General features: G+C 42.5%; 1 protein-coding gene across 1 annotated transcript in view; it reads right to left on the bottom strand.

Annotated features, from left to right (window-relative positions):
* Nucleotides 1-5331: 5331 nt before the first annotated feature.
* Nucleotides 5332-22348, bottom strand: part of LOC138287161 (cadherin-related family member 4-like) — a 182049-nt gene continuing 165032 nt past the window's right edge. The window contains exons 9-10 of the mRNA XM_069227521.1: nt 21035-21071; nt 5332-6087 (exon numbers count right to left, since the gene is read on the bottom strand). Coding sequence (XP_069083622.1) covers nt 6029-6087; nt 21035-21071 — 96 coding nt within the window. The 3' untranslated portion in view covers nt 5332-6028. The remainder of the gene's footprint in view (nt 6088-21034; nt 21072-22348) is intronic.

Consider the following 22348-nt stretch of genomic DNA (forward strand, 5'->3'; position numbering starts at 1 on the left):
CGAAGCAGTAGAAGACAGGTAAAGCCCATTACTGGTGAAGCCCAAGTGTGCAGCTGGTGCAGTCCTCTAGAGTGCAGTGTCCAGGTGTAGGTCAGGGGTCCAGCAGGGCAGTCCTTCTTCTCCTGTAGTTCTTCCTTGTTGGAATCTGAATGGGATCTGAGGTGTGGGTGCAGGTCTGCCAGTTTTATCCTTGTTCCTGGGGGAAAAACAGGGGGGTCCTGGATCTCCAATCAGGGACAGGGTCCTTCCCCCTGTGATGGCCACTTCCTGGGAAGTGTGGCAAAAATCAATCCCAGGGAGCAACATTCCTCAAAAATCCATCATGGCTGAAAGTGATTTTTGGAGGTTACATCTGGCTAAGCCCACCCACTGGTGTGGCTAAAAATCCTAAACGCACCCCTCTCCTGCCCTCTCCTAATCTAATCAAGGGGGCACCTAATTGTCTGGGTTTGCAGGATGTGAGGGTGTTGCTGGGTTGCTCCAAATGTCCTTCTCTGCCTTTGAAGACCAGTTTGGCAGACTTCCCCCTTCCTGCTTCACCATCTGCTGAGGGGAGATCTTCTCCCACAGGCACATCTCTTTGTGTGGAGCCAGGCCACTTCACACCTCATCAAGGCAGCCTGGCATGGATGCCCGAGGCTGACTAATCAGAGCACAGCAGCACAAACACTGCATGACTGAAGTTGGCAACTTTTCAGGTAAAGTTAAAAACTCTTTACCTGAACAAGTTATATTAAATCCCACAACTGCAAGTTGTGGGATTTATTTTAACAAATAATTTGATACCAAACTTCTGGTATCTGTTACTTAAGAGGACTTTTAAAATTAAAATAAAGTTTCCCCATTCTAGCCTATGGAGGCCATTCACTACAATGAGGGAAAACAAACTTGGCTGTTTTACCTCACCAGGGCTTATAAAACTATTTTTATAAGGTCCCTGCTCATAGTTACATGGCACCCAGCCCTAGGGGCACATAGGGCACACCTTAGGGTTGACTTATATGTACAAATAAGGTAGTTAAAGACTTTAGAACTACTTTTAATTCCAAAGTCGAATTTGCTTATAACTTTAATTTAAAAGCGGCCAGCAAGGCATGCCTGCGTTTAAAATGATCCTGGACACCTCAGCAGTGCACCTATGGGTGCACTACCTGTGTTGTGGTCCCTAAACCTACATGCCCTACCATATACTAGGGACTTATAGGTAGGTTGACTTAGCCAATTATAATTAGCCTAATTTGCATACTGATTGTATACAGAGCACAAGCACAGGGCCTGTGACTGGTTAGCAGTACCCAGGGCACCATCAGAGTTAGGAAAACACCAGCAAAAAGTGGAAAATGGGGACAAAAAGTTAGGTGGCCTCTGCAATCATCCCAGTTCTCTCACACAAGCCCCCCCCCCAGCCCACACGCCCAGGAGACTCAGCCCAACACTGGGATAGTCTTCCTGGCTTGTCAGGCAAGGAAGATAGTGAAGAGGACAGGCTGTCCCTTTGCAGCGCATACTCTGCCTTACATCCTCCTGCCATGGTCACTCCCTCTGGGTAGTGACTCCATCCCAACAGTGAAAGGATCCATCTCAAACTGAAACTTCCCTCTAGGGGGGTATTCTTCCTCTCTCTCTGCCAACTTGGGAGTGAGGTGCCCACCTCCCCTACCCCTAACTTTGCTAGGGCAACACCTAGCTGACCCAGAGAGGTCACCCATCACTTGAGCAACCCCACCATGACCAACAGGGCCAGGGGGCCTACTTTGCTTTTGGACAAGTCCCAGGCCAACTTATCAATAGACTCTTGAAATAAAAGCATCTCCATGATATCAGATTGAGACAATTTTGTGAAATGAGGGCGAAGCCCTGTCTTTGAATCATGAAACAAGAACAAACTACTACCTCTGAACCAAGAGACGGCAAGAGGTTTGGACTATGGTCATACTCTGAATATCAATCCTGTCACAACTATGCATTCATAACATAAACGTTTGATCACAGCTTGGAAATTCTCAAAGACTTAAATATGTATCTCACATATTATGCTTTCCAAAAAAGAATAATGAAACTATAATTTGCTTCTCTCCAAAAATGCTTTCCAAAAAAGAACAATGAAACTATAATTTGCTTATCTCTGAAATGCTTCCACATTAACAACTAAAGACCTGAAAGTTTTTCTCATTGAACTTGAAGCGCTTTATTCATTGGGCAGAAGCGCCTTGTTTATTGTTCATAAAGCGCTTTGATTATTATTCTAGGAAGCGCTTTTACTTGTCTTGTCTGAAGCGCTATGCTCGGTTTGCTAAGGGGCACTTTACTCATGTGGCCTGAATCACTTTGATTGCTGTGTCAAGGCCTTTTACTCATGTGGACTGAAGTGCTTTGATTGCCGAACCAAGGGCACTTAACTCATGTGGACTGAAGCGCTTTGATTGCCGTGCCAAGGGTGCTTTACTCGTGGACTGAAGCACTTTGATTACCATGCCAAGGGCGCTTTACTCATGTGGACTTAAGTGTTTTGATTGCAGTGCCAAGAGCGATTTACTCATGTGGACTGAAGCGCTTTGATTGCTGTGCCAAGGGCGCTTTACTCATGTGGACTGAAGCGCTTTGATTGCTGTGCCAAGAGCGCTTTACTCATGTGGACTGAAGCGCTTTGATTGCTGTGTCAAGAGCGCTTTACTCATGTGGACTGAAACGCTTTCCTCGTTGTGCTAAGGGGCGCTTTACTTCTGTGCTCCGAAACACTTTGATCGTTACGCCAAGGCCGCTTTACTCTTTAAACTGAAAACGCCTTGCTCGTTGTGCTAAGGGGCACTTTACCTTTGGAAGTAACAACTCCCTTCAAGATTGGACTCATCAAGGCCGTACCGCTATGAGTACGACCTACTCGTATCTGAATTCACTATGGAAACAAGGATACTCCGATTTGCTGTCAATCTGCCATGCAGGAAATCTGCTCTTAATCAGAGGAACCCCCATGAGGTCTGACTGTATCGAAGTATTCAAAATATTGAGCAATGTGCTTAGGTGTGGCTGGGCTTTATATGCCTGCCACACCCCAAGATGGCTACCGCCTCTAAAAACATGGGAATTGTAGTCCCTTCATGGAATAGCACTGATAAGTGCATCTTGACCACCAATGTCCTGTCCCTGCAGCTACATGAGCTTTACCACAGGGCAGACGATGCTGATGACCACTTTTAGAACAAGAGGGGATGACAAGTGGTGCGCATGAAGCGCAGCAGAGTTTCGGGCTGGACCTGGACAGCGCACAGCCTTTTTCCTGACAGAAAGTGACAATCATGGTTACCTGGTCATGCTAGACCAGGGTCACTAGTTCAGGCCAAACATGTTTGAGGGTTAGATACAGGACCAGGATAGTTCTGCTGAAGAGTTATCTTCTCTAGACAGGCATAAAGAGTTCAATTTGCACTAGAGGGGAGAGTAAGGAGGAGGCTCTTGGTGTGAAGAGCAGGTTGAGCATTATGATTGTTATAGCTCACAGAGTGGTTGTCACTGGAAATTTGTATTAGTGGGTTGTCCCAGACAGTGGCTGCTGTAGCGTAGTGCAGGTTTTTTGTTACCAGTCGTCTGCACGAAGAGCAGGTCCTGCTGCAACTTCATACTGGTGGTCATCGCTGGCTGCAGTCTTGGAGCGAACAGGCCCATTTGTGGTGCAAGGAGCCCAAACTTCAAGATTTTCACCTTTTCCTTTAGGTAGAGCTTTCAATGATGCCAGCCAAGGTTCTAGGGCCTAGGACATCTCTTGGAGCTCGGGATCGACTCAAACAGAGGCCAGCAAAAGGGCTCAGGCAGGTCTAGTTAGGCTCCAGTTGTTTCTAGTTAGCTGGGTAGAGACAGAGAGCCCTCTGGAAGCTTGTTGTGACCCTGTAGCTCACACAGGAGGTCACCCATCTGACCCTTGGAGTCACCCTGAGTATCCTGGGAACAAGGTAGGCAGGTCCATCTTCTTTCTTCAGACAATAAGGCAGTCCTTTCAGCAGCAGGGCAGTTTTTCTGGCAGCACGTCAGTCGCTCTTCTGAATCTTCCGCAGATCTAGATGTGTTCTGAAGAGTGGCTCTGAGGGTCCTATTTTTATACCTGGTGCCAATTTCTGTGTGAGGAATTCCCTGTCCTACCCCTAAAACTGGTTCTGATCAGTTCTTTCCTTTCCCCTGGCTCCAAACTGTCTAGGGGAACAAATCCAAGGCCAGGCCTGTTGTCAGGTGCCTTTGTGTGTGCTGCGGACCAGAACCTAAGATATGTAATCAGGGCAGAGTGCATCTCCTTCCAGCCACCCTGCTAGGAAGACGCATTCCCAGCTACACCCATGTCCCATTGTTCACTATCTGGGCACAATACACAAAGCACCACAGGAGAGCCGGTCACACTTGTGTCACCCAGGGCACTGGCAGAAAGGCACAGTTGGTTTGAGCAGGATAACACCTACTGTCTTAAAGTGCCATTTGCAAAATTGTAACTTAAAATCCGACTCTGCCATCAAAGACAACATTAAACAACAATTTTTTTCAGTGTAAGCATCATTTCTCTATCTTCTCCCAATCTGAAGTAAGCACTTACTAAATGTAATAGGGTAATCCAGTGTTAGTCATTATGGAGAGATAGGCCTTCCTACAGTGAAAACAACTCAAGGATGCTTTCAATGTCAGGACGGGTAAGATGTAAACACAAATGTCCTACTTCTTAAATAATCCGCACCTTGCCCGACCTATCATAGGGGTGATTTATAATTTTTTTAAAGGAAGGCTAGGGCCTGGCAGAATGATTATTTTGCTAGTATGAAATGGAAGTTTAAACACCGTGCACTACAGGCTGCAGTGGCACCATGAGCAACCAAAACTTTGAGACGTGGTATGCCAAAATGGATTGGTGGATGAGGGCAGAGAGAGCATTATATGAAGAAGGCGCTGTTGGAAAAAAAAAGTTGGAGAGCCTGCAGGGTGAACAGCTGTGCTATTGCGGGTTGAAAAAAGTTTGAATTGAATGAATCTGTGAATGCCATGCTGAGGACCATGATAAAATATACTTTCTTGTCCAGATCAAATATGAGCAGACAAAGACCTAGGGGGTTATTCTAACTTTGGAGGAGGTGTTAATCCGTCCCAAAAGTGACGGAAAAGTGACGGATTTACCACCAGCCGTATTACGAGTCCATTATATCCTATGGAACTCGTAATACGGCTGGTGGTATATCCGTCACTTTACCGTCACTTTTGGGACGGATTAACACTCCTCCAAAGTTAGAATAACCCCCCTAATGTTTTACCAGTAATACTACATAAACGTAGGGAGACTTCTAATGTCCCAAATGGATTTGTTTTTCGTTTTATTACTTACTTGGTGAATACATGTACACGTCAATAAGAATTTTTAAAAATGATCGACATTTTCAGAACATGAGCGGTTGCACATCTCAATTGCTATGAACCTCGTTGAAAGGCATTTCATCAATGTCATGACATAGTAAAACAGGCAGTGGGAGGCACTGTTTCACTAAAGCGCTGCGTCTGGGAATACTGATACTCCTAACATATAAGCTTTTTTGGCGTTCCTCTGTTCCCATCCATTTCAACAATGTGAATTCATCTTGGCAAAAGTTCACAAAATGTCCTTTTCAGTGATGCCATCGGGTTAAAGCCATATGATGTCGCTTCTTGTGATGTTTTTCAAGGTCACTTCCGGTACACCAGGGCATTTGGCTAATGAGCATGCCTTTTTGTAACCTTTACCTTGCTTTAACAAACATTTCAAATGCATTTCCCTTCAAACTACAACAACACTGAAATTAAAATATTCATGCGCATAAAAACAGGATCTTTTGTGGAAGTGAAAGTCAGTAGATTTATCAATAACACAAACAATTTAAATTATGGCGGTGTTTTGGGCACACAGCATTGCGATATATATGATCTAAAACCATAAGCAAAATAAAATATTTGTTTTCAGTTTTCCTTGGGTTTACAGAAGGAGCGTGCACATCTGAGAATTCCTGCTCTGAAGTGGTTCTGTAACTTATTTCAACCATTGAACTTCGCCTGTTTTACTGTTGAATAAGTAGTGCATGCCTGTAGCTGAAGAGAGAAAAAAGTTAATAAAACTGACAGCAAATATACATCACTAAGCATTTTAAGAACTAGTGGTCGCTTCGGAAGATCTTACTCTATAAAACCTTTACATGCTGAGTGTAATCATGGGTAGGCAAAGTTTATCATTGTCCCTTGATAGAATATACATTGTACAGAACATTCATATAAAAGAGGCTAAGGGTTTCCAATTTTTGCTCAGACTGGTCTACTTGTGTGCTACATTCTCTTATACACTCAAATCTGGAGAATAGGTGCAGAATGACATTTTCTGAATAATGTGGTTTTATCATGTCACTACAGAAAAATACTAGAAAGTATCATGTACCACTGAACCTTGAGCAAAAGTGTAAATGAAAAAATGACAAAACTAACATTTATAGTTTGATTCCAAGTGCTGAAGGATTAATGTCATAAAAAAGCTCGGGTAGAACTTTATCATGAGTAACATATTACTTCGGTTAGTTTACCTGTTGGTAATATTGAAATATGTACAAGGGGATTCATGAAGGGAAGATTGAAGGCTGGCACCGAGGAGGAAGTTTGAATTGGCGTTAGAGGTAGCTAACGCATATAGTGGCAGATTGAAGAAAAGTGCAGCGCCACTTTTCTTGCGCACCTTAGCGCCCCACTACCGCCACCATGTGTGCTCCGTATTTAAAATACGGCGCAGGATGGCGCACAGTAGGGGGCAATAGCGTCAGAATTCTTTATGCTATTGATGTACTGTTCAGGGTTAGCACCAATTTTTTTTACGCAAACCCTGAAAAGTACATAGGGGTCCACTGTAACCAATAGTGTGCCCCCTTTTAACACCTGCTCTGAGCAGGTATTAAAAGTGCTGCAAAAAATGACACAAAGAAAGCTTTTAGATTTCTTTGCGCCATTGTTTCGCCCCCCCTTATGGGGGAATGCCCCCCTTGCATATATTATGTCTGGCACAGGCATAATGTGGCGCAAGGGGTTACAAAGTGGCTCAATGCATACATTGCAGCACTTTGTAAATTTGGAGCCTCGTTTTTGCCATAAGATCACTACATTAGCGTTAAAAAATGATGCTAATGTGGCTATACTATGGCAAAAGAGGCTCTTAAATCTGCCCCGTAGTTTCTTGCAATAGAGTAAAGACAAATCAGGTTTTGTAAGCACTTAGGCCCTCATTACAACTTTGACGGGCGGCGGAGGCCGCCCGCCAAAGTTGCGCCGCAGGAATACCGCACCGCGGTCTGAAGACCGCGGCCGGCATTCTGAGTTTCCCGCTGGGCAGGCGGGCGGCCGCCTTAAGGCCGCCCGCCAGCCCAGCGGGAAACAACCTTCCCACGAGGACGCCGGCTCGGAATCGAGCCGGCGGAGTGGGAAGGTGCGACGGGTGCTACTGCACCCGTCGCGTATTTCACTGTCTGCTATGCAGACAGTGAAATACAAGCGGGGCCCTCTTACGGGGGCCCCTGCAGTGCCCATGCCATTGGCATGGGCACTGCAGGGGCCCCCAGGGGCCCCGCGACACCCCCTACCGCCATCCTGTTCCTGGCGGGCGAACCGCCAGGAACAGGATGGCGGTAGGGGGTGTCAGAATCCCCAAGGCGGCGCAGCATGCTGCGCCGCCTTGGAGGATTCTGACGGGCAGCGGAAAACCGGCGGGAGACCGCCGGTTTTCCTGCACTGACCGCGGCCAAAGCGCCGCGGTCAGAATGCCCTAAGGGGCACCGCCAGGCTGTCGGCGGTGCTCCCGCCAACCACGAGCCTGGCGGTCACAGACCGCCAGGCTCGTAATGAGGGCCTTAGTATGCTTTCTGTGTAGCTTTCTTTAGAGGTAAATGCGACGATATGTGAACTCTATCATATGACAAGGGTTTGAAGATATTTGCATTACTTATTAAGAATACCTGCCTGCACTTACGTTAAAATATTTAGCTCGAATAGTAACAGCTTAATCTAACGAAAATAATGATGAAAGAGAGACCTGCTTATCTGCTGCTGGGAAGCAGAGGAAGGAATTCCTGGCATTTCCCTCTAGTTTAGATTGGCAACACGGACTTTTCCAACCTGCCTGCTTCCTCCAGCAAGAGAAGGTTAAGCTCTTTAGAATGTACCTATTGGTCATTTGGACCTTTAACCTGACAGGTTATGGAGCACAGTAATCAGCTCACTCAGCCAGGCAGCTAAAAAGCCATATTTCATTAAGAACTGAATCAGAAAAATACTTTCTTACAGAGGTATAGTAACACATTTTGTAGACGTAAATCCGATATTAGATATGACTTCCAGATCCAAAATATGAGAGGAAAACAGTGACTGTGAATCTTGTATCACAGGTCAATCCAAATTTAAACTAAAAGGCCCATATTTATACTTTTTTACACAAAAATGAGCGAATGCAGTTTTGCGTCACAAAGTATAGCGCCGGCTTGCGTCATTCCAGAGTGCCAGCCGGGCACCAAATTTATGGAGTCCCACAAGACTGCGCTAAGAGTGGGCTAGCGTCTGGGAAAATGACGTTAGCCGGGTCGGGATGGCAGTACGGGGGAAGGGAGTTTTGCCTTAAAAAATGACGCTAGGCTGGTTAGAGGCAAAATAAATGCCATTAACTAGCCTAGGGTAATTTCCTGATGCAAAACGATCCATACCACATGCCTTATAAAAGACAGGAGTCATACCCACCACCCCAATGGAAAGCACAGGGGACAAGTGTCCCCTGGGCATGGCCATTGCACCCAGTGCCATGTAGAAGGGCCCATTTCATGGCCCCACGTGGCACTTAAATTTGCCAATAGTTTGGTTTAAATACTTACTTCTACATACCCTACTTACCTGGGATGGGGTCTCCTATCCTCTGGTGTCCCTCTGGAGAGGGTGGGGGTGTTCCCGGGGCTTTGGGTGGGCACCTGTGGGCTCTTTCCATGGTGCTTGACCATGGAAATGGGTCAACAGGTCCCCTTATGCTCGATCTGACCCAGGCGTTAAACAATGGTGCTATGGAGGCTTAGCACCATTATTTTAGCCCACCACCGGAGAATAATAAGGCTCTAGGGCCTTTGGATGGGAAACCCTACCTAGCATCTCATTGACACAAGGAGGTTTCACCCATCCAAAAAAAGGACGTTAACTCCAATATTTTGGTGCTAGACAGGTCTAGAGTCAAAATATAAATATGGATTTAAGTTTGCGCTGAATTTGCATAAGAAAATTATGCAAATTCAGCGTAAACAGAGTATAAATTTGCCTCAAAGTGCACAAAACACACTACACATTATACACTTCCCCAAAGGAGTGGATCATTTATTTTCAGTACCCAATTTAATTTTAGCAATTTAGACTAGGTCCCATCTGCCACTGAGATACTTGTGAATAGATATCTTGCTGAGTCAGGTAGACGTGTACCCCACGTAGCCTTCCTCGGTGCAGATACATGTGAACATGTTTCATCCATATCCTATTTAGGATCCCTTGCAACAGCTATTCAAAGCAGCAGACCTTATTTCAATGGTGGTCACTGAAGGCTGCAGCTAAACACTATTCTAGACAGAGCACTACAGCAGATGACATTTTATTACAGTAGATTTCATTTCATGAGCAGGTCTCAACCCACAGCAGAAGTAAAATAAATGAGAGGTTTAAAAAAAAAGAGAAACTAGGAATTTTCACAAGTACAACCCAGATCCATGACAGTTGTTATCAACATCATAAATTTCAGCACATCAGAGACTGTGCTTTAGTTTTTTTAAATGAGCAAAGCAAGTGAAGTCCTTCATCAGTTCTTTATTTTCTGTTAGACATCATATTTGTAGGGAAAACATGCAGTCCACTGTTCTAAGCCTGGCCAAGGCACCATCTTTATGAGAAATTACAACTGATTTTGGGATTATTAAATATTAGCAGAGATTCTGCGCTAGAACAGTGTTGGTTTGTGAAAAAGCAGTATATTATTAATTACTGAGGTATCCGCATCAAGTCCACAGTCACTTAAAAAAAGCTCACAACTCAAATGTCACATTAACCCCAGTCTGCTTCATTCCCAATTGAAGCTGATAACAAATAATTTCAAAAAAAGTTAACATATTAAGGGCACTTAGGGGGTTATTACAACTTTGGAGGAGGTGTTAATCTGTCCCAAATGTGACGGATATACCACCAGCCGTATTACGAGTTCCATAGGATATAATGGACTCGTAATACGGCTGGTGGTAAATCCGTCACTTTACCGTCACTTTTGGGACGGATTAACACCTCCTCCAAAGTTGTAATAACCCCCTTAATCTACATTATACCTCTTGACAATGAACACAGAACTGGAGGTAAAATCACTTGTACTCATTAACACATACCCATATATGTAAACAGATGCATCTCCAAACATGCACAAGATTTAACCACCTTTGTAGGGGCATGAAATTCCACTTAGAAACTGATGAAAGTTGTTATGATCTACGAAACGTGGCAGTAGCTTAGGGTGTAACTTAGTGCTAACATGAAATTACTTGAAATGGCCTGAAAAAGCCCCTTTTTAGACATTAGGATGGGTAAAACTGTACTTTGAATAAAAAAAAAAATTAAAAAAAAGATTTCCTGGCTAAAAAACAAAGCATGCTATTTGGGGGAAATTGGGGGAAATTGCACCTACCAAGTTGGTAACCTTTCACCGACCCAGCCAACCATATTGACAATTTTGACAACTTTTCACTCACATTGGAGGTAACCCTTTATGACCAGAAGTCTCCTTCATGACCTTCCTGACAAACAACTACTTCATCTACAACATAAGAAACTCAACTACACTTGATATATCATTAGTTATGTAATTCATAAAGGTAGTTACCAGGGTTTGCAGGCAGACCATCACCACATTCCTATCAGTTCAAACATTTAAAGAACTTTAGCTATAGATCAAACGATAGGTCAAAGTAGAAAACATTCTAGCCCATAAAAGCAATGATACCGACAACACTGGAAGTTCATGTGTGACATGCCCTTTGAATGTGGAGAAAATTACTGAAATGGATACTGTGACTATCTTCACATCGTATAACACCAGAAGTATGAAGAATATCTCAAATATCCCCTTCAAAACCGAATAAAAATGGTAAACAATGAATTCAACATTTCTCATGCACATACCTTCCCAACACCCCCCTCCCCGTTCAGAAAAAAATGCTTTTAATTCAATTCACGTTTCACAGATACAATCCTCAAATTCCATCACAAATAACTACCTCATCCCCCACTGAACTTTTCTAAGACCCACTTTCTCCTAAACAACAGTTTCAAATGCTTGAAAAATGGAAATGGTGGACTTATTTTCAGAGTTGAAGAGAACATACAATTTTGTTAGCTAGAAATTTTCCATCCAATGTCATGTTGTCATTTTTTTTCTTTTGGTATTTCATAAAATAAAGACCTAACTCAAAATAAGAAAGCATTTTCTTTGAAAAACAAGGTCCTGGCTAATTTTGTATTTCTCTTTTCCAAAGTTGCTATTCGTCACTCACACATAAACTGTGGCACTGTGTACTCTGGTACCTTCACATGTTCATCAAGTGAGATTAACCATTACTATCTATTCTCTCTCCACTCTATTATATTCCATACAAATATCTTCTTTCTAAATTCACACCATTCCTACAACATCTTCATTATCTTCTGTAGAACTCAGAGCAGGACTGAGCTATAAAAAAACTAAAAAACAAGAATTCTACTCATCCCCTTGACAAGTTAACCCACAACTTGGTATTTGCTGCGATACATATGTGTATATATATATATATATGTATTGTTAGACTTTTTCATCCTTGGCTTGGTCTCCTTTATCTTTTTGCCTCAGTTCCCCAGGTTGTTGATGTGTGCTGGACTCTGATTTTACTGCTTTTGTTACTCTGGGCACTTTACCACTGCTAAACAGTGCTAAAGTGCAAGTGCTCCTTTACAAAATGAGTTTGTAATTGGTTTATCCATGATTGGCATATTTAGTTTACTAGTAAGTCCCTAGTAAAGTGCACTAGAAGTCCCAGGGCCTGTAAATCAAATGCTACTAGTGGGCCTGCAGCACTGGTTGTGCCACCCACATAAGTAGCTCTGTAATCATGTCTCAGACCTGCCATTGCAGTGTCTGTGTGTGCAGTTTTAACTGTAAATTCGACTTGGCAAGTGTACCCACTTGCCAGGCCTAAACCTTCCCTTTTCTTACATGTCAGACACCCCTAAGGTAGGACCTAGGTAGCCCCAAGGGCAGGGTGCAGTGTACGGTTAAGGTAATGTGTTGTATAAGGCCTGTCCCTCTCATAGGTTAACATGGGGGCTACCTTTAAATCTGATTAAAGTGTAGATTCCCTTTGGGAGTGGATGAACATGTGGAGTTTGGGGTCTCTGAGCTCACAATTTAAAAATACATCTTTTAGTAAAGTTGATTTTAAGACTGTGTGTTTGGAAATGCCACTTTTAGAAAGTGAGCATTTTCTTGCTTATACCATTTCTGTGACTCTGCCTGGTTGTGGATTCCCTGTCTGGGTCAGTTTGACAGTTGGGCTTGTTGCACCTCACACTAGACAGTGACACAAAGGGAGCTGGGGTGTAGCCTGCATATTCTGATGATTCAGCTGTGCTGGGGGGGGCGGAGTTGTCACTCACACCTGAAAGGGCTGTGCCTTCCCTCACACAATGCAGTCTCCAACCTCCTGGTGAGTGTCTGGGGCCTGGCCCGGGCAAGGCTGGATTTCACATTCCAAAGAGAATTTACTTTGAAGTAGGCCTACTTCAAAGGAGAAATTGGGTATAAGAAGGGCACCCAAAACCACAGACTTTAGAAACCCTTCTGGAAACAAGAGGAACCTCTGCCTGGAGAAGAGCTGAAGAGCTGAGGAAGAAGAGCTGTCCTGCCTGTGACTGTGCTTTGTGGAGCTATCCTGCAGTTGCTGCTTTTGCCAGAGTGAGAAGGCAAAGACTGGACTTTGTGTGCCTTCCATCTTGAGAAGAAATCTCCAAGGGCTTGACTTAGAGCTTGCCTCCTGTTGTTTGAAGTCTCAGGGACAGCAAAGACTGCTACTCTGCCCTGTGGTGCCCATCCAGTTCCAGGGACCCTGAAAGGAGAATCTGTCAGCCTAAAGACAAGGAAATCCACGCACAGAGCGCCATGCGGGGAAAAGATCGCCGCAACTCCGATCTGTGGCTGAAGAAAAGACGTGCCGCCAGCTCCGCAGTTGAGAAATGACGCTCGCAGGAAACACGACTGACAAATCGACGCACGGAACAGGAGAAACTACGCTCAGGATCGCTGACGGAGGCTGGGAGATCACAACCCGCACTGTGGGGTTTTCGGATCATCGTGCAGCTGGATGTCTGACTCAAGTACCGCTGTGCATGGAAAAACAACGCAAGGCCTGCCCGGATCGAGAGTGCTGACCGGATCGACGCACCGCTCTCCTGCGGAGAGAAGATACAACACGTCACGACCCGGTGAAAGGAGAAATGACGCACAGTCCTGCTCGTAAGTGGAATCAACGCCTCGCAAGACCTTTTTGATGTGCACTCGCCTGTGCAGCGTTATTTTTGACGCGCACCAGTTACATTTTCAAGCTAGCAGCGCTAGTGTGTGTTTAAAACTACTTAAAGACTCTTTTTGCATTTTTATTGATAACTTGACTTGTGTATTGTGGATTTTTGTCATTTTGGTCTTGTTTTGTTTAGATAAATATTTCCTATTTTTCTAAACCAGTGTTGTATCATTTTGCAGTGTTTTCATTAAGTTACTGTGTGTGTTGATACAAATACTTTACACCTAGCAGTCTGAAGTTAAGCATACTGCTCTGCCAAGCTACAAAGGGGGTAAGCAGGGGTTAGCTGAGGTTGATTCTCTTTTACCCTGGCTAGAGTGAGGGTCCGTGCTTGAATAGGGGGTAACCTGACTGTCAACCAAAGACCCCATTACTAACATGTATATATATATATATATATATATATATATACATATATATATATATATATATATATATATATATATATATATATATATATATATATAAATTGTTTCACTGAAAAAACCAAAAAAAACAAAAGCTACAGGGATGTTATAGTTAGGGTGACATTTTACTCATAGAAATTCAGCAGTTATAGTTATACTTATGTTAAGAAACAATAACTTGTTGCCCAAAGTTACTTTCTGGAACAAGTTATAATTTCTTCAGATAAGTATAACCATAAGTGTAACTGTAACTGCTGAATTTCTGTGTTTTTTTTATGGGTAAGCATCAACCTAACTATAACATCCCTGTAATCTTTGTTTCTTTCACTGAATTTCTATGAGTTTTTAATGCCACGTTAGTATTTCTGTCAGGTTGCAGCCAGCCAATCAGGGCCTTGCTTTTCCTCCAGATTTCAGGAGGATCAAAAGAGGTTCCAAGGAGGATTCCCACCTCTTGATATACAAATTTCTCTTCCTTTAATAACTCCAAAATAACTGAATGGTCTTACACCACATAACAAGAATCATGATCTTTGTTTTACTCCCCTTTTTCTGTCCCCCGCTTGACAGATTACCCCAAAACTTTCTATGTAAAACAAGACTCTAAGGCACACTTTATTTGTAACAGTTCATAATGATTCATCAAATGGCCCCAAAGGTATTGCCAAGTCAAACAAACGCTTTTTCAATGGAAACTAGATCCTAACTATAACTACAATAGAAGTTCAGCAGTTATAGTTACGGTAAGCGCCCCTCCCATGCACAGTTTTCTTCTAAAAAATGATAATGCAAATATCATATTGATATTATCAATGATTTTATCAAAGATGGCATGAGTTAAGTAATATGTGGGGTAATTAGCAGTGCATGACGAGGGCGCGAGTTAAAGTTACCTTAGGGCACAAGTTATAGTTACTTGAGCTAACCATAACAATAACTGCAGAATGTCTATGGTTTTGTGCGAGTAAATTTAAATCCTAACTATAACATCCCTGTAGTCTTTGTTTTTTTTAAGTGAATTTCTGTTTTTTTAATTCTATTTCTCCACTATAACATCCCTGTAACCTTTTTTTTTTCAGTGAATTTATATTGTTTTTTAATTACTATATGTTAATGCAACTGCTGCTGCTCACGGCTTTAAGCCATGTGCGATTTGGGTTGTCGGCAGAGCCTGGCCTCTGGCCAGGCCCTGCAGCTAAGCCCTTAAAATCAACAAACCCCGCACTGAGGAAGGCCAAAGGCTGGCCACAGAACCTGTCTCTGTAAGTGGATCTGTGAGTGGGTGCGTGAGTGGATCTGAGTGGGTGCATGAGTGTCTGAGTGGGTGTGTGGGTGGGCGCATGAGTCTCTGAGTGCATGTATGAGTGAATGAATTAGTGTCTGAATGAGTCTGTGAATTATTTATTTTTTATTTCATATCCTCTAATATCTTGCACCATGCACGGCCTTCGGCCATTTGCAGAGGGGGCTAGCTGAAGGCCCAGCCGCCTTCCCCTTTAACCACCCAATCATGCATGCATAAGTCTCTGCTTGGGTCTGTGAATGTGTGCAGGAGTACCTCAATGGGTCTGTCGGTGGGTCCGTTGGTCTCTGAGTGGGTCTGTGAGTAGGTGGGTGAGTGTCTGAGAGGGTATCTGAGTAGGTGCATGAATATCTGAGTGTGTCTCTGAATGGGGGCATGAGGGTCTGAGTGGGTCTGTGACTGGATGTGTTTTTTTTATTTGTTTTGGCATTATTCATGAATTCATTGCAACATTACACGGGGGCGTTGCTGATGGTCGCGACAAATTCACAAATATCGGGTGTGGGAAAAAATACCTGTTTCCTGACATATTATACCTCAGGGGCCCCTCAAAATGTCTTTCCCTTTTAATACCTCAAAAACGACAGAATAAATTACACCAAATAATTGAAATAATACTCTGTTGAACAAAATCTATCCTTCTACCAAATCTGGTGTAATTCCGTCCAGCCGTTCGGGCTGTAGTTGTGTTTAAAACTCCTATAGGAATTAACGTGGGAAACACACTTTTTTTACTCCCCTTTTTCTCGGTCCCCGTCTGACAAATCACCCCAGTACTTTCCATGCACAACAAGAATCAGGGGTACACTATTTTGGAATTTTTTGTGAAGATAAGTCAAATGAGACCAAAGATATAGGTATGTTAAAAAATGCTTTTCCTATGGAGACATGGTCATAACTATAACTACCTAGTGGCGACTGCGAGTAGAAGGCGTAGAAGGCGTTAGCCGAAACTCGTTGACATTCTGTTTGTTTGGAAGTAGCACATCGAATGAAAATAAAAATGAATTTATGGAAGAAACGTTTGGTCAGCGGCTGCTTTTACGTTACACAAACGGTGCTGTGAATTCGAGCTGGGGTGCAGCTGAGTGATGAGTGGAATTTCATCAATTTTAAATATATATATATGTATATCCAAAAACAAACAGTTGCAAGCAACTTCACCACCTCACTCCAGGAGAAAGTTATTTATTTTTATTGCAGTCAAAATTAAATCACCATCCTTCACCACCAACGCGTTTCGACATACTGGTCCTGATCACATATATGTATATATATATATATATATAGATGTATATGTACACACACACACACACACACAAACATTAAGCAACAATTACCAAGTTATGGACGACACTGGGTAGGTATACTTAGGATCATGTTTCCACAAGGAATGCCTTTTTTGTGTTGCAACTAAATTTAGCACAACTTTACAAATCTACAAAATATTTCCCCAGAATTGCTACTTTTTGAGTAGTTTGTGCATGGAGAGTTTCAAGTTAATTCATCAAGCAGGAATAGAGAGAAAGGGGGGTGTCCCAAAAAAAACCTTTTTCCTACTCATTTTGCCATAAAACCTTAAACACAGCTATGTCCCAAACCGCTGAATGGATTTACACCAAATTTGACAGAAACTAGATGCTTATCAAGAAAGAGAGCTTTTTATATTTTGGTGTAAATCCATCCAGTAGTTTTGGAGAAATTCAGCTTAAAAATATTGTATATAGTATGCCATGGAGGGTCCACAGAGCTGTCAGTTGTCATCCTGAGATCTAATTGGCTGCTCCCACCTCAACAGGAAGGGGTAGCAGGCATCTTAGGACTCAGTCCAAGTCCTAAAAAAGCAATAAAGGTAGGGATATCCTGACACCCAAGGCCTGGTGGTGGCGGCCCAGAGGGCCAAAATTTCTTTTTTTTTTTAATTTTGCAGCTGATTCACAGAGGATTTTTAAAAAATAGAGCTGGCTCCTGTCTGCTTTCATTAAAAGAAAACCCTGGATGAGCCAGACTGGGGTGTGATTAGGTGTGGTGTATGTTTTAGGGTGACAAATGTGCACAGTCCCACTCCTCGAGCCTTCAAGAGGCCCTGGGGACCACATCACTGGGGCCGGTATCCTATTTAAAGGGCTGGAGAGTGCACAGACTAGCTCCACAACCCTCCAAGAGGCCATAGGACCCCATCCACTGGGGCTGGTAATTTTAATAAAGGGGAAGGGGGTTTAATATTGAAATTTACATTTGGTTAAAATGATTGGTAAATTTTGGAGAAAGACGATACATTTACTTTATAATTACAGTGTTGAGTTTGGAGGTGAGGGTTTGGCTGCCTCTGCGGGGGGTTTGGCTGTCGGGCCTTTACACCATGGCATGGCAATCTCTCACCATGCATGGCCTGGAAGCTGTGCACCGCGAGGGGTGGTGGCTTTACTTATGGTACTAAAATATTTCTTAATGGTGAACAAAACATAGAAATAAATTGAATAAAAACAAAGAGTAGAGTAAGGTTATAGTGAGGTGAAATATTCAGTAACAATGTAACAAATGAAACTCTAAAAACATAGAAATTTACCAGTTAATAATTATAATTATCTCATGCCCTAAGGTGACCATAACTCACACCCTTATCAGGAAAAGGTAATTACATTATTCATTATATTTTCTCCAACAGCATTGATAATATCACTGCAACACTTGTAATTAACTGATTAATGATAAAACAGCATGAGTTATAGTTACCTTAGGGCTTGAGTTATAGTTACTTGAGCTAACTCTAACTGATAAACTTCTATGATTTCTGGTTCAAAATGTCACGTTGTTACTGAAAATTTCATCTAACTATACAGTATAACTATAACTATAATGTTACTTTAAACCTTGTTTTATATATATATGTATATATATATATATATACATTATATATATATATATACCTCCGTATATATATATATATATATATATATATATATATATATATATATATATAAAATTATCTACTGGCGGTCAGCAGTCACCATTAAGTAGTTATAGTTAGGACCATGTTTCCATACAAAAAGCATTTTTTGACTTCCCTATATCTTTGGCGCAGTTTGATGAATCTTCACAAAATTTTCCAATAAAAGTGCTCCTGAGAATTTGATTGTACATAGAAAGTTTTGGGGTGATCTATCAAGCAGGGGTGAGAAAAAGGGAGCTTAAAAAAAGTGTTTCCCCTTATAATTCCTATGCACCATATGTGGCAGAAAGGTAGGTTTTTGTCCAGAAAGAATCATTTTTCTCTTTTATTGCATACCCATTAAGTATTTTCTGAGATATTAAAACTAAATATAGATATCTGGAGGTGTAAGAACTTTGCAAATACTCCAGATCTCATGCAGAGATCTGATTGACTGCAACCAGGAACTGTTGACAGCCATCATGGGACTCAGATTCAGCTGTATCCCTGAAAAAAAGATTTAACAAAAAGAAAAGGGGTCAGGGTAGGGACACCGTGACTCCCTAGCTCTGGTGTTGATGTCCCAGAGGGGTCTCGCCAGGGAAAAAAGCACTTTAAAAAAAAATTGCTGCAAATGTATTCACAAATTGAAACAAAAACCAAGCGCTAGCTTTCACATTTGCTTTGAATAGAGTCCCAGGTGGAGCAGGTTTGGTACATTTTCTAAAAAAAAAAAAGGAGGGGGTGCATGGGCCCCCCTCTTAAGGATCTTTGAGCCCTGGGGACAACCACCTCACCAGGGCCTTATTATCAAAGTGTGCGGGGGGGTGTGCGGTCTCCCATCACTGGCACCCAGCACCTCCCTAGGGCTAAACAAGTTGTTTAAAGGGGAGGCTTTAACCGCCTCCTTTGCATCCCTGGGGACTGCCACCCCTTGGGGCTGAATATTAAATTTATGGGGGGGCCCTTGTGGGCCCCAGCAGGCCCTGCGACAGCCACCTTCCCAGGCCTGAGAGAAAATGATGAAGGGGTTCCATTGCGGACCCTGGCCTGGATCCGGGGACCACAATCTCCTGGGGAAAACTAATTGGAAATAAGGGGGGGGGCGTGCGGCACTCCCGCAGCCCCGGGGATCGCCATCTTTCCAGGGCTGAAATAAGATAATGAAGGAGGTCCATTGTGGACCCCCAGCCCTGGGGACCACCACTCCACTCGAGGAGCCAATAATGGCCTTGGGGACCACCACCCACCAGGCCCTCTGCTGCTGTTGCCCAGAGGGCCTATCCCTGGGACATAGCTGTTTGCTCTGACTTGGTGGGAACCCGGGGATCAATAAGAGGAGTGTTTCAAGTGGCCTCCCTCCCCTATTGAGTAGAGGTGGGCCTGGAGGATGGAGTCCCAGGAGCTGAAATTGGCTGCAAAATCCCCCTCCTGCACACTGGCCCTTCAACTAATGAGGTAGCACTTACTAAGTAACCAGTACAAAGTAATCTAGTAGAATAGACATTTTGTGCAAAACTGTGGACCCTTTTTGGATAAACAAGCAGGTGAGCTTTCGTTCTGGCCATGGTGTTTATTCCATAGGAATTAAACCTCAACAGGAAGCACTTACAAATATAAATGTAGCAGGTCCCCCAGTTGAAGCTCCACTTCTGGAACGGACAAATGAGCCCAACTCCTGGGATTGGCAAAGGCAAAGCAAGTGTGTTTACTCCATGATTCCATATTGAAAAGGGTGTTGGCCACAGGGCCTGGCCTCAGGCCACAGGCAAGGCCCTGCGGCTAACCCCTGCTGTGCAAGGCTGAAGGCCTTGCATTGCGGTGGTTGTCTTATCATACAGTAATGAAAATTACTTTACATTAAAAAAACATAGAAATTCACTGACAAAATCAAAGGTTACATAGATGTTATATTTAAGTTCTTAATTTACTCACACAAAACCAAAGAAATTTGGTTAAGTTTGAGTTATTTCATTTAATGATAAACTATAGACTATAGTTACAAAATATAACTTGCAGCCTATGATAGCTATAACTCACACCCTCGCATGCACTGATAATTACCAGAGATATTACTGCACTCATGACAACTTTTATAATGTCAATAAAATATCAATGAAACATTAAAAGTCAAATTATTGAATAAAAAACTCTGCATTGCGGGGGAGCTAGTTACGCCGCAAGTTATAGTTACTTGAAATAACTCAAACTATAACTGATGAATTTCTCTAATTTTGCGGGAGTAAATTCAGAACCTAACTATAACATCCCTGTAACCTTTGTTTTTTAAGTGAGTAAATATATATATATATATATATATATATGCATATATATATATATATATATATACGTATAAGATATGTTAGGCAATGTCACTCCCTTCTCCACCTAATGTGGCTTGGGTTCAGGAGCAAATGCATCTCTCAATAACTTGGGCCTTGCACCAAAGCAAATGAGGGACTGCCCCCTTGAGATCATACCGGAGCAAAAAGTGACACTGGATTATCTATCTTACAAAATGAATAGTACAAGCATTTGCTACTTCTGTAAATCAGATGTGATCCAGGAACACATGGAATATGCATTAATGCTCAGTATGCCTCTAGTACACTTCTCTAATATGGCTGCATGTGAAAGTTTAGAATGCTCTAAATTTGACACTCACCCAGGAAAAGACAGCGGGTCCCCAAAACAAGCTAAGTATTTTTCATCATTGCTGTATAACATATTTAACAATATAACAACATACCTAGGTCAACAGCACGACCATCAAAATTTGCTGAGAGCTAAAGAAATAAAAAGAGAACAAACAAATCATTATTGCTCTGTGAAACTGATGCCTTCATGCTTGAATTGCTGGGCTTTGTGAACAAAGTTCTCTGTCTGAACATATCCATTTCAGTTAAGGATTACAACAGAGAATGAAAAAATGGGATAGGGATGCTTGAGGCAATACTTAGGGTCCACTTTAAAGTTTGGCAGACAGGGTACCTAGCCCACCCTTCTCATTTGGAAACATATGGACCTTAAATATTCTTTCAAAGGAGACCCAGTTGGCTCCGTCTATGGAATATTTCCTCTGACCTCTCAATGGAGTAGTTACCTTCACAGGAAGGGAATTATATAGTGTGCTCTATTTAAGATGGATGATGTAATACATTTTTTCCTGTCCATCACCACCAGGAAAACCTTGGCAGTAAAGGATACGAAAAAACCCTAAAATGATCCCTTCTCCACCAGGAGAAACTTCCTATTGCTAACGATCATTAATTTTTGTTTTTGAAAAACCGACTCATTTGGTTTTGAAAAACAAAGAAGGTTGGAAAGGTTTGACCACTATCATGGGTGGAGGTACCACCTTTCGAACTTTTCTCAAATTGTTAGAAATGTCATTATAGAGATGTGACGATAGGACCTGCAGACATTGCAAAATTTAGCAGGCATAGGTCCAGCGGGATAGCAGTGGTAATGGCCTCTGCCTTCCTGGTGGAGTAAATGCTATCCATGCAAGAGGTAGCTTCTATCATTTTAGCAAATCTCTGCCTTCTTAAAGGACAATTGATGAAATATAAGTTAGTTCGTTTCTGAGGTACCTTGTTAGCTGGTGCTGAAATGGGCCTAGCAAGTCTAGTCAAATTTATACTTCTGCGAATGCACCAAGGTTGAGAATTTTCGCCTCAATACTACTAATCCAAGGTCTAAAGGATGCATTTATATATGCAAAAAATCTGTCCTTTCACACCCATGTCATGATAAGTTGACAATGTGGAAATGACATTTATGCTGTTGTTACATGACAAGCTGGTTGAAGGTGTGATAACCCGTAACAGGAGCACATCATCCCTTTACTGCCATTTCTGTTGGCTGACTCAAGTCAAGGTTATATACTGAACCTTTGAACTTTTAAGGTATAGCATTCCATTTAGAAGGAACTTGGACTGTTGAGCAGGCCATCATTGTGTATGTTCTAAGATTTTATTAGTGGAAAATATCAATGAAGTTCAGCTAGTAAGGAGGGAGCCATCAGTCTCTTAAAACATTGCCTTTAACGGAAACAAAAATG

Source organism: Pleurodeles waltl, chromosome 4_1 (genome assembly GCF_031143425.1).
Source record: "Pleurodeles waltl isolate 20211129_DDA chromosome 4_1, aPleWal1.hap1.20221129, whole genome shotgun sequence".
Taxonomy (NCBI): Eukaryota; Metazoa; Chordata; class Amphibia; order Caudata; family Salamandridae; genus Pleurodeles; species Pleurodeles waltl.